The 12170-nt window shown below is 41.0% G+C and overlaps 1 protein-coding gene across 5 annotated transcripts in view; it reads left to right on the top strand.

Annotated features, from left to right (window-relative positions):
• ATAD2B (ATPase family AAA domain containing 2B) overlaps nt 1-11822 on the top strand; it is a 160683-nt gene extending 148861 nt beyond the window's left edge. For all 5 annotated transcript variants that reach the window (XM_066386307.1, XM_066386306.1, XM_066386304.1 and 2 more), the window contains 4 exons: nt 2475-3158; nt 5370-5497; nt 5822-5950; nt 9162-11822. In XM_066386307.1, the coding sequence (XP_066242404.1) occupies nt 2475-3158; nt 5370-5497; nt 5822-5950; nt 9162-9203 (983 nt within the window). In that variant the 3' untranslated portion in view covers nt 9204-11822. The remainder of the gene's footprint in view (nt 1-2474; nt 3159-5369; nt 5498-5821; nt 5951-9161) is intronic.
• Nucleotides 11823-12170: the final 348 nt, after the last annotated feature.

Here is a 12170-nt window from a genome sequence, read left to right as displayed (position 1 = left end):
GAAGAATATATATATCACAATTTGTTGATTTCCTGTGAATATCTTGACATCTTTATAGACTTAGTACAGATTAAAAATGAAAAGATGAAAAATGCATGCAAAAACACTACACGGTTGCTGGATTATAAGTTCATATTAAGCAGTATGATATAAGAAATAAGAAACAAAGGTGTCATAAGGCCCTATTACTTTCTACTTTTTCAAAAGCAATTCTTAAACTGTGGATTAAACAGTCTACATTTAGTGATCTCATGTTTGTATTTCCTTTTTTAAATGTCTTTGCCAGGAAGCTGTTCAGCTTTTATATATTAAAAGTATATATTGGCCCTGGCCAGTAGTCCAGTGGATAGAACATTGGCCTAGTGTATGGATGTCCCAGGTTTGATTCCCAGTTAGGGCACACAGCAGAAGTGACCATCTGCTTCTCCCCTTTCAACCTCCCCCTTCTCTTCCTCTTTCTTCCTGTAGTCAGTGACTCAGTTCTTTTGAGCATGGTTCTAGGTGCTAAAAATAGCTTGGTATTTGAGCATCGGCCCCAGACAGCATTGCCAGGTGGATCCCATTTGGGTGCATGTGGGAGTGGACTTCATTATCTCCCCTCCCCTCACCTAAAAAAAAAAAAGTATAATCTTTTTAATAATCAAGCCATACTTGACATTACTTTTATAGCCTTGGGAAAAATGAGTTGTTTTTACCCTGATGGCTTTCTTTGTGTGTGTGTGTGTGTGTGTGTGTGAGACAGAGAGAAAGAGAGAGAGAGAGGGACAGGTAGGAACAAACAGGAAGGAGGGAGAGAGATGAGAAGCATCAATTCTTCATTGTGGCACCTTAGTTCATTGATTGCTTTCTCATATGTGCCTTGACCAGGGGGCTACAGCAGACCAAGTGACCCCTTGCTCAAACCAGATGAGCCCGCGTTCAAGCCGGCAACCTCGGAGTTTAGAACCTGGGCTCTCTGTGTCCCAGTCCGATGCTCTATCCACTGCGCCACTGCCTGGTCAGGCCCTGATGGCTTTCAGTAAACTAATATTTAGAATTTGGATATCAGAAGTAACAGATGTCTAGTTATGCTTTAATAACTTTTATATTAAGATTTCTTTGTGCCTCTGTCCCAAATTGCAAAAAAAGAGTTCACTTTTTGCTTATTTAAGGGACAGTGGAATAGACTTGTATAACCAGCTATCTTTGATAAATACATGAGAAATTAAAGATGCCTGGGTCCACCATATGTGCAAGTGCCAGCTGTGTACTCATAAAGCTCAGGGTAGTTTATAGCATCTAAGAGTACAATACTTTTTTTTGTTTAATTCAGTGAGAGGAAGGGAGGCAGAGAGACAGATTCCTGCATGCACCCTGACCAGGACTCCTGCATGCGCCCTGACTGGGATCCAGTTGCCACTGGGGATGATGCTCTGCCCATCTGGGCATTGCTTCATTGCACAGCAACCGAGTTCTTAGTGCCTGAGGCAGAGGCCATGGGGCCATCCTCAGCGCCCAGGGCCAACTCGCTCCAATTGAGCCATGGCTGCAGGATGAGGGGGGGGAGAGAGAGAGAGAGAGAGAGAGAGAGAGAGTAAAGTAAGATGGGGGAGGGGTGCAGAAGCAGATGGATACTTCTGTGTACCCTGATTGGGAATCGAACCCAGGACATCCACTCGCCAGGCCAATGCTTACCACTGAGCCAATTGGCCAGGGCTTAAGAGTATAATTCTTACAACATTGGTAGGTCTTTCTTTTCACATAATCGATCAGGCCTTTATTTTCAATGTTTTGTTAGTGTTATTGTTGCCACCTTGATGGCAGACGGCTTAATTTTTCTGATATTATCAAATAACTGCAAGAAATTGATGCTACTAGATGAACTGTTTGTGGTAGAGGGGCTAACAGTTGGCTAACCAGATGGTCCCTATAACCTACCCAGGGCTTCTGTTCATGACTGTATTAAATGTGGGTTATTCTGTCTTCTGGAAGGAGAGGCATTGAGATAGATACTTGTAACTATTCTGTCATGATATACTGGCTCATGCCTTTATTTCTTTTCAGGATTATGTGCTTTTGGGTTATCTTGGTAACTAAACACTCACCTTTCTGGTGAAATCTAGGGCTGTCACTCCACACCTTGCAGGCACCCTGGCAATCTGGTCATTTCTTAAATGTGTGTATTATATGCTTGGCCTCTGGATGTTAAGAACAACTGTAAAGTGGAATCTAGGGTAACAAAAAATTTAATGCCAGGCAATAAATAGGACATGAATTGAACAAATTTTCATTCTTCAGAGTTCATCCCCAACTTCTTACCTGCTCCACTTCTGGTGTGAGGGTTAGTGAGCATAGGCGTCAAGATCTCAGTAGTTTTTGCTTATGTGCTATACCAGTATGGGTTTACTTTCTTTTGAGTCTTAGTTAATGTGCATTTGTAAAACAAGAATTGCTCTCCCAAGTTCTACATATCTTTTTCCTTCCTTATAAAATAGTTCGAGTTCGGAGAAAATCGAGGCGGCGATCACAGTGGGGTAAAGGAATTATTAAGAAAAGAAAAGTCAATAATTTAAAAAAAGATGAAGACGATACCAAATTTGCAGACTATGAGAACCATACAGAGGGCAGGAAATTGCTAGAGAATGGAGAGTTTGAGGTAAGCACTGACTGCCACGAGGAAAATGGAGAGGAGACGGGAGACTTATCTATGACCAATGACGAATCGTCGTGTGACGTCATGGACATGGAGCAGGGGCAGAGGCTCAACAGTGGAGCGGGCACAAAAGAGAACTTTGCATCTACCGAAGAGGAAAGTTCGAATGAGTCTCTGCTCGTCAACAGCAGCAGTTCTCTAAATCCAGAGCAGACTTCCAGGAAAGAGCCATTTCTTAAAGGAAGCTGTCTCAATGGTGAGGCCTCCACTGACAGTTTTGAAGGAATACCAGTTCTAGAGTGTCAGAATGGCAAAGCCGAAGTAGTTTCTTTCTGTAGTAGTGGAGATAAATGTGGTTCTGAACAAAAGATTCTTCTGGAGGACCAGCCAAAAGAAAAAGCAGAACCTTCGAATGAAAGTCATGGAGATGATCCTGAGAAACTCGAAGCACTGGAGTGTAGCAATAATGAGAAGTCAGAGCCTGGCCCCGATGTGGAGGTCAAAGATGCAGAACTGGATAAAGAAGGTAGAAATAATATTTCAATAAGTCTTCTGAAGGTTTGCACTCCAGAATTAGTTAATTGCATGCTTTGTCTAGTCTTCAGGAACAATAGTTGCCAAATAACTTTACCCCTTTGAGAATCTGTTAAAGTTTTCATCCCCTTTCCCTAGGAAAGTTGACACATACATACTATGTTTTGGTGGGTGTTTCAGAGGGTTTATGGTCCAGAATGCTTTGCTTTCCTGGCCGCTTACACTTCTGGCTCCCACCTGATTATCATTTCTATCCTAATGGATTTATGACTAAAAGCTGAGTACATTGCAAGTGCCAAGAAGATGGAATTCTAACAAAAAAATTGCTGGGGTGAGTTGGAGGTGGTCTGAGAAGACTTGGGTACTATAGTAGTGTGGTATATTCAAGTCTTGTAGACCACAATACATTACTGCTCCTGCTCATTATAATCATGTGACTTTGAGCTAATTACTGTACTCTCCAACCCTGGTTTTTCATCTTTTAAATTAAACTTGAAAATGGTGTCACTGTAGGGATTATGTATGTCATGTATGTTAATTCTCTTTCTTAGTACCTGGCATGTACCGAGGTGTATTCTTTCCAGGCAGTCACTGTAGTTGAATCTGAGGGATGTTTAGTCTACGAGGCTCCATTGCTTTTTAGTGCCAATGGTCGGGGAAAGCCGCTGACCCCTCTTCCTCCAGTCAGGGCATTCTGCCAGCTCCTGGCTGTAGGATTCTCTTAAGAAGTGGAAAGGGGAATTGAGGATTTCTAGTCCCAAGTTGTTGGTCGTTATTGTTTAGCCCATAGTGGGATGGAATGAGTTAGAGATCTACCTTGTGCCGTGTATGTACAGTTTCTTCCTGAACAGGTACTCTTCTATTAGTAGGCTATTTTGAAATTGTGCTCTCTAATACGTACAGAATGGAGACGTTAGCCTGGGATTCGGGTTAGGTGGGAAAAGTCCTTTGCTGCCAGTTTGTGTGAACCCTCCAGCAGAATTAGGAGGCTGGAAGATACTACTCAAAGTCTTAGAATTCTTTTAATGGATAAAGAGAGATGTACTGTTCTTAAATACTACTCTTAAGTAATTTTTCTTTTTCTTCAGTATTTAATAATAGAAAATAGTTTTAAGAGCTGCTGGCTGATCATAGAGCCAGGACTTTGAAACTGTTAATCCAAGGTTAAGTGATGGGACAGAGTGGGAAAGGAGGATGAGGCAGGATGGGTGTGCAGGAGCCCTTTCTAATACTACTTCACTAGAGATCTTCGCTTACAGAAAAGCTGTTACTCAGTATTATGTTCAGTTGGTGATCTCAAAGTGTTAGAGATATTTGTTGAGCACAGCTTTACCTGAAGTTCTCATTTGTAATTGTCGGGCAGTGTTATCTAATGCATTATTTCCTGATTGAAGCACTCAGGCCTCTAGAAGTCTGTGAATGTAGGAGCAGTGTCATCATGGTCTTAACAAAACTTCTAGTGTATGTTAATTGAATCATAAAGCAAAGCTTTCATTCTAAACGTCTGAAATTTAAAATTTTCAGGTGTATTGTGGAATATGCTTTTGAAGGCAACATTTTAGCTCTTAACTTACATATAAAGTAGGCATTGATGAGAAGGAATTGTTTGACGACTTGGGAATAAGGGGACTAATGCAAGAGGGAGGAGGAAAGCTCCTCTTAGGATCTCAGACATGGGCCAGGTCTTTTGTAAAGTTCTGAAATAGTCCAAGTTTGTCTCATGCTCTTCTCTCTTAGCTTCCTCTTATGAGTACTCCTACTTAGGGGAGCATAGGGTTCCATGGTCTGCCTACTCTCTCGAGCCCCAGAAGTGCCAGGTGCTCTCCAGTTATACTCAGCCAACTCAGTATTTTTGTTTGTTTCAGTATGTTTTATCTTAGCAAGATGTTGGGAGGAAAGTAATTAATTTATACTATTGTATTATAGTTACTGTTTATAGGTAGTTTGCTTTTGTCTTCCTCTTAGTGGATATATTTATTAGATGATATTCTAGTATGACTTGGCTTTCCTAATTGAGGTCTGGTTCTCTTTAATTTGGATTATTTATGCTTAGCAAAAAAAAGAACATTTATCATTCAAAGAATACACTCTTATTCCAAGAAGGATTTATGGTAGATAAACGAATTTATGGTTGTTTGAACCTGATTTTTGTTAACTTTTACTTGCTGCAGTGTATTCTTTTCTTTTTTCCCCTCAATTGTAGGTGCTTCTAAAGTAAAGAAATATCGTAAGTTAATTTTAGACCAGGCAAAAACAACAACCCTGGAGCTGGTTCCAGAAGAACCATCTGAGCCTGTGCCGCCGCTTATAGTTGATCACGAGAGGTTGAAGGTAAGCTTGGCTATTCCTAGTTTTAAATGAATGGAAAGAGATTTGAATATATTTTGTAGGCAGCAGAATAAAACTTTTGATAACCTTTTGCTCTAGCTAGGAATATATATGCTTTAGGGCTGCTAGTAAAAAAAAAGGTTATGTGTTCTTTATGGGGTTTAGAAATATGAGCTTTGTCTTGGTAATAAACTAAGCCTTAGAATCTTCTAAACTCCAGTGCCACTGTTACACCGTAACCTGTAGTGTCTGTTGCCTAGCCATTGAATATAACTGTTGCAGTTTGAATAATGAAATCAAACTATTTTTTTTTCTAATTTTTCTTAGAAATTGCTTGATTTGTTGGTAGATAAAAGCAACAATCTGGCAGTTGATCAACTTGAGAGGTTATATTCTCTTCTTAGTCAGTGCATCTATCGTCATCGTAAAGATTATGACAAATCACAACTCGTGGAGGTAAGTTCTTGTCTCATGTAGAACAAACAAATATGTGCTTTTTACTTTTCCCCCCCAAAATTATTTTAGTCTTTTACCAAGTAACTGAAGAATGTTTTAAAGGTTTAAGATTAGAAGAAGCATTAAGAGTGTGATTTGAGGCCCTGGCCGGTTGGCTCAGCGGTAGAGCGTCGGCTTGGCGTGCGGGGGACCCGGGTTCGATTCCCGGCCAGGGCACATAGGAGAAGCGCCCATTTGCTTCTCCACCCCCCCCCCTTCCTCTCTGTCTCTCTCTTCCCCTCCTGCAGCCAAGGCTCCATTGGAGCAAAGATGGCCCGGGCACTGGGGATGGCTCCTTGGCTTCTGCCCCAGGCGCTAGAGTGGCTCTGGTCGTGGCAGAGCGAGGCCCCGGAGGGGCAGAGCATCGCCCCCTGGTGGGCAGAGCTTCGCCCTTGGTGGGCGTGCCGGGTCGATCCCGGTCAGGCACATGCGGGAGTCTGTCTGACTGTCTCTCCCCGTTTCCAGCTTCAGGAAAAAAAAAAAAAAAGAGTGTGATTTGAATAAAGTCTTTTGTACCATTTTGTCTTAGGACAGAAGAAATCTGGAATTTTTTGTTTATCAAAACACAGGAATTCATTTCTGGATTGACAGATACACTGAATAGCATGTGACCGTTCTCCCCTCCCTTATTACTGACATCACTGAGTAGGTTATCTCTGGGCCTGCTCAGTGTAGGCGTGGCCTCTCAATATTGACCACTGCTCCCTAGGTGGCTACTGCTGGTTGAAAGGAGTTGGTATGGGCAGTAAGACCTATTGGCCACCCAGTTCATGATGAAAGAAAACTTAAAAGTCATCTCACTTAATCAGATTTAGTTCTGTGAAGGAGTGATTGTCTTTTTGCTCAGACACTTTAAACTAGTCCAGTTCTAAACAACTTTGGGTTGTAATAAAGTGCTTCCTTATAAATATGAGCTTATATCTGTGTTCATATACTTTACATCATGAAGCCACACTTTTGTTTTTTGAGGCCATCTGAGCAAATGTACTCCCTCATCTGCTCACTAAAGGCTAAGTGACTTTGCTAGAGTGTCTTTGTTCATTTACCTATTAGTTTGTTTATCTGGTGGTCTAATTACTAAGTATTTATTAAGGACCTGCGGGTCCAGATACTGTGTGCTTGGTGTTTGGGATGCAAAATCTGAGGAAGACAAAGCCCCGCTCTCAACGAGTATTTCTAGGACGTAGATGAGAGATTCGTGTTTGAAGGGCATGATTATTCCCCTTGTGTAATAAGGAATATTGGACTTGAATCAAAGTAAGAGAGCATTTAAAAACTAATCACATTTTTATAAGTCATAGTTTTATGAATCATACTGTCATTATATAATATATAGATATAATAGAAAAAAGCACAAGTGAGAAAATCAAAACATCCCCCACATTCTCCCATCTAGAGGAAACTTAGTGTCAATCTTTTGGAATAAATTGCATCCTTTAAAAATGTCTAGTTGTATATAAGATGTGTAAGTATGTGAATATGTATTTTAAATTAGGATCGTGTTGTATACTATTTCACAAACTGGCTTTTTTCCTACCCTGCTATATATGATAAGACATTTAGCAGGAGTGATTTTGATCATGTAAAAGAAGTTTTTGATCCGGTGGTAATCTGTTAGTATAGCCTATTAGTTCTATAGAATGTAGATTATAATATCTTTGGAGGTGGAAAACCAAATACATGTCTTAGATATATTTGATATTTGCCCATCTGATTGGAATGTGTGGAGTAGAGTTCTTACTTTTCCCCCTTATTCTAGAACTTCTTTGTTTATCTCGTTGATATGTGATTAGCTTGAATGAATTGAATACTCGACAGCAGTGATCCAACTTTGAGTGTGGCGCTTGGAACCCTGTTATCTGGAGGCCTTCTTTAGAGAGGGGAGGGACCTCTAGCAGAATCAACAGTCAGTGCCATTCCTGGTGGTAGTGATGGCAGTGACTCCTGGATTTTTTTTTTTTTTCTGATCCCTGGTTGTAGTGAGTAGCAGTGGGATCAGGGTATATTCTGCTTCTGGGACAAGTTTTACTGTACTCAGTGCATTCATTTTGCTTTGGGAATTAGTTGAATGTAAATGAGTAAGGAATTTATTAGGTGACAAATTATTTGCACATATATATTTCCTTTTTTTTTTTTTTTTTTTTATCTTTATTTTCCGAAGCTGGAAACAGGGAGGCAGTCAGACTCCCGCATGCGCCCGACCGGGATCCACCCGGCATGCCCACCAGGGGGCGATGTTCTGCCCCTCTGGGGCGTCGCTCTGTTGCATCCAGAGCCACTCCAGCGCCTGAGGCAGAGGCCACAGAGCTATCCCCAGCGCCTGGGCCATCTTTGCTCCAATGGAGCCTTGGCTGCGGGAGGGGAAGAGAGAGACAGAGAGGAAGGAGAGGGGGAGGGGTGGAGAAGCAGATGGGCACCTCTCCTGTGTGCCTTGGCCGGGAATCGAACCCAGGACTCCTGCATGCCAGGCCGACGCTCTACCGCTGAGGCAACCGGCCAGGGCCATATATATTTCTTAGTACAATATCTGGCATAATAAGGACTCTTTGAGTGTTACTAGCATCATCCTCATCAGCCTAAATATAAAATGGGAGGCATTGAAAGTGTAGGGCAGATAATCTTACAGAGTAGTGATGGTATTATTGTAATTAGGAAGATACTTAAAGCTTAACTTGTATCTAAAATTCTTTTTTAGAAAGTTAATTTTTTTTTCTTTCTTTTTTTTTTTTTGTATTTTTCTGAAGCTGGAAACAGGGAGAGACAGGCGGACTCCCGCATGCGCCCGACCGGGATCCACCCGGCACGCCCACCAGGGGGCGACGCTCTGCCCACCAGGGGCGTCGCTCTGTTGCGACCAGAGCCACTCTAGCGCCTGGGGCAGAGGCCAAGGAGCCATCCCCAGTGCCTGGGCCATCTTTGCTCCAATGGAGCCTCGCTGTGGGAGGGGAAGAAAGAGACAGAGAGGAAGGAGAGGGGGAGGGGTGGAGAAGCAGATGGGCGCTCCTCCTGTGTGCCCTGGCCGGGAATCGAACCCGGGACTTCTGCACGCCAGGCTGACGCTCTACCACTGAGCCAACCGGCCAGGGCCTAGAAAGTTAATTTAGAGTGAATTTTCCCATAGTAACTCGTCTTTCCTTTAATAGATAACACGTACTTTTTTTTTCCCTTATAGGAGATGGAAAGAACAGTTCATATGTTTGAGACATTCCTATGAACTTTTCAAGATGAGTGGTTTATCCTCTCCAACCTGCTCCTGACAGAGCAGTCTTCTGAGCCATTCAATTTCAAATTGCACCAATTCCGTGCAGAGCCTTGGTGTGAAGTGCTCTCTCCCTCATTCTTTCTCTCTGTTGAATTTGGTGCTATTGTCTCAGGTACCTGAAACCAACCAGCCTACAAGAACCAAACCGAACTTCAGAAACATGTTGTATTTTCCACAAATAAAAAATACAACCCCCCAGATTGGAGATTTTGGTGCTACAGAAACTGCTCTCGCTGCTCCTCTCTCGTGCACTCTCTTTTGGAAGCTTCTCTCTTAGGAAGCGGAGCAGACCAGCAAACAGGAGGAACCCGGAGGGGGCAGTTCTAACCGAGGTGGAGTGTTTAAAACAGTGGGCAACCTGTTCTGTTTTTTCTCTTTTCTACCCCTTTTATTGCATTTGTGTCTATTTTTTCCCTCTGGGTAACGGACTGAAACCTGTTTAAGAGTTGGCTATGGTATATTCTAATGGGAAACTGAAGAAACTGGATGAAATTAGATTAGGCTCTTTTGAACTGCCTTTAATGTGCCTTTTTATTCATTTGAGAAAGATAAGGCTAAACAAAAGGAGGATGGGCTTGTTTGTAGCAAGTGAACTAGAAGCTTTTCTTTGGTCACAACCTTAAAAAGAAGTTTTGATACTTGGTGTCATTAAGAGGCAACCAGTATTTTGGTATAAAATGCCTATCTTGTGTTCAAAAACTCAACCAAGATACTCGGTAAGCCACATAATATATTAAAAGGGTACGTTTTCCTGAATGGTTTGTTTCTGTTTTAAAAACACTTAATAAAACAACAACAAAGTAATCCACAGTCCACCAAAAACCCATACACTTTTCTGTATTGCTGACAGTGATGACCAGAAAATAAGGACATTGTTTCTTCTGTCGGTGGCAATTTACTAGTTACTCGTGTTTGAGTTCCCAGAGAAGAATGATTGTCACTGAGAGTGAATTGTTACTGTTTCATTTTAAAGCCAGGGCTTGCCAAATGGCCAGTTTGTCAGAAGCTCCGTCAGATGCATTTTCTAAAGCATTCTTGTGAGGGAGCTTGAGTGTGGTCCTTCGAATAATAGTATTAAATATTTAAATCCCTTACTTTAAGCTTAACCTTTTCACAACTATTCATTTTGATTGGAACCCATTTTGGATCTGTTGAGTGATTTCCGTGAGTTGTACTAACCTAAAATTAATTATGGGTTACTAATTTTACAAAACTTTCTACAAATTTAGAGACACAGTCTAGGCAGTTGCAAAAGGCAAAGGGAGTACAGTGACATTTTTTATCAGATGATTTTTAAACAAAAAGAAGTAAGAAAATTTTGACAAGTTGGCTTGATACCTTCATTCATTATAGCTGTCAGCTGCAGGCGTGTCTTTCTGGTATATGCAACACATGTAGCTCGGGTTTTAGTTAGAGCAAATGGTCTTGGACTACTGCAGAGATACTGAGCTACCTCAGCTTTTTGTGTTTTACAGTGTCCTGTAATCACTTTGCCACCGTTTACATGCTGAAGCTAAGGTACTTATCGCCTGCCTTGCCGCTGCAGTGTGCTGGATGCAGGCGAGCTGGGCACACTTGGGCCACGGGCTACTGCAGTAATCCTAAGTGCTTCTTTGTGTTTGCATTAACATCCTACGCCTTCTAATTCTACCTTAATTTTTGAAAAATGCCACTTGTTTTCTTTATACCTAGTCTAAAATTTTCATAATATCCAGTTAGTCATATAATTCAAGATGCTACCCATGTAGACACACTGTATTTTTAAGGTGGGCAAGTGCGATTAACGATGAACCATTTTAAAGGGGAGGTTATTTGAGACCTCTTATTTGATTATTGGAAGGATTATCATGCTTTCTTTAGTATTTATTACCATCATACCAGTTCAGACTATTTTACTGTCGAATACATTAGCATTTTGTATTTTGATGGAAATTGTTACAGAATTTAAAGATTTGATGAAGAAATAAGATGTAGCAGATTTTTTGTAGCAAGTTTCTGGTAAAAGGGTTTTTTGCAAGTCTCAGGTTCTTGCTGCACTATTTTTTTTTAAATATTTATTCCAGTTACTCTAATTCAGAAGCATTCTGTTCAAGTAACAGCAGCACTTGTGAAAGGAAAAATAAAAACGCACATATTGTTAGTAGGTTACTAAATTTGTACAAGTTTATTAAGATTTTAGCCATCAGTGAGTTTGACAAGGAAAATTTATTTATGTTCAGCATTAAAATGCTTCCAAAAGATCACGTTTTTCTTTCTTTTTATATATATATATATTTAAAATTTTTAACCTTAATATAGATGGAGAAATCGGAGGCAAACTCAGTATGATAGGAACTGCCACTTTGAACAGTTTAGGTCTTCAAGAGAAAGCCAATCAAATGCCAAGGGGAGAAAAATGAGCTGAAATTGTACCAACTCCTCCAGCCCCTTCTTCCCCCAAAAGAAATACACTATACCAGTTTCGCTTATTTTACAGATATCTGGTGGTTCTCTAGTTTAAAGCAGCTTGTGAAATTATTCAAGTGGACTCGACTTTGTTTACCTTTCTGTAAGTTCTTCATTTTTGCTGTATAGCATTGGCAAAAATACGTAGAAATTGACCTCTGTTCTTATTTCCTATTGTGAGCATTATAAATGATGAGCTCCTGTGTAAAACCTTGCTCTCAGATCAGTAAACTCTGTATCGCAGCCCAGCCCAGCAACAGCTAATGCGCAGCTGTGGGGACCGTGGGAGCCGCGTGAAGATGATGGAACCACACTAGGATTGAAACTGATGGCTGTGGAATTCATTGTGTTTTTGAGCTTGAATCTCACCTGTGATTAAATTTATTTTTATTTTGTTTTACGTCCTTTCATGACTTGATTTTTCTCATATGCCAATGTATTTGTAGGTTTACTGGATTTTCTTTTTAGAGAGTG

Source organism: Saccopteryx leptura, chromosome 5, assembly GCF_036850995.1.
Source record: "Saccopteryx leptura isolate mSacLep1 chromosome 5, mSacLep1_pri_phased_curated, whole genome shotgun sequence".
Classification (NCBI taxonomy): Eukaryota; Metazoa; Chordata; class Mammalia; order Chiroptera; family Emballonuridae; genus Saccopteryx; species Saccopteryx leptura.
Note: the sequence above shows the minus strand (reverse complement) of the source record. Positions and strands in the feature narration are given on the sequence as shown.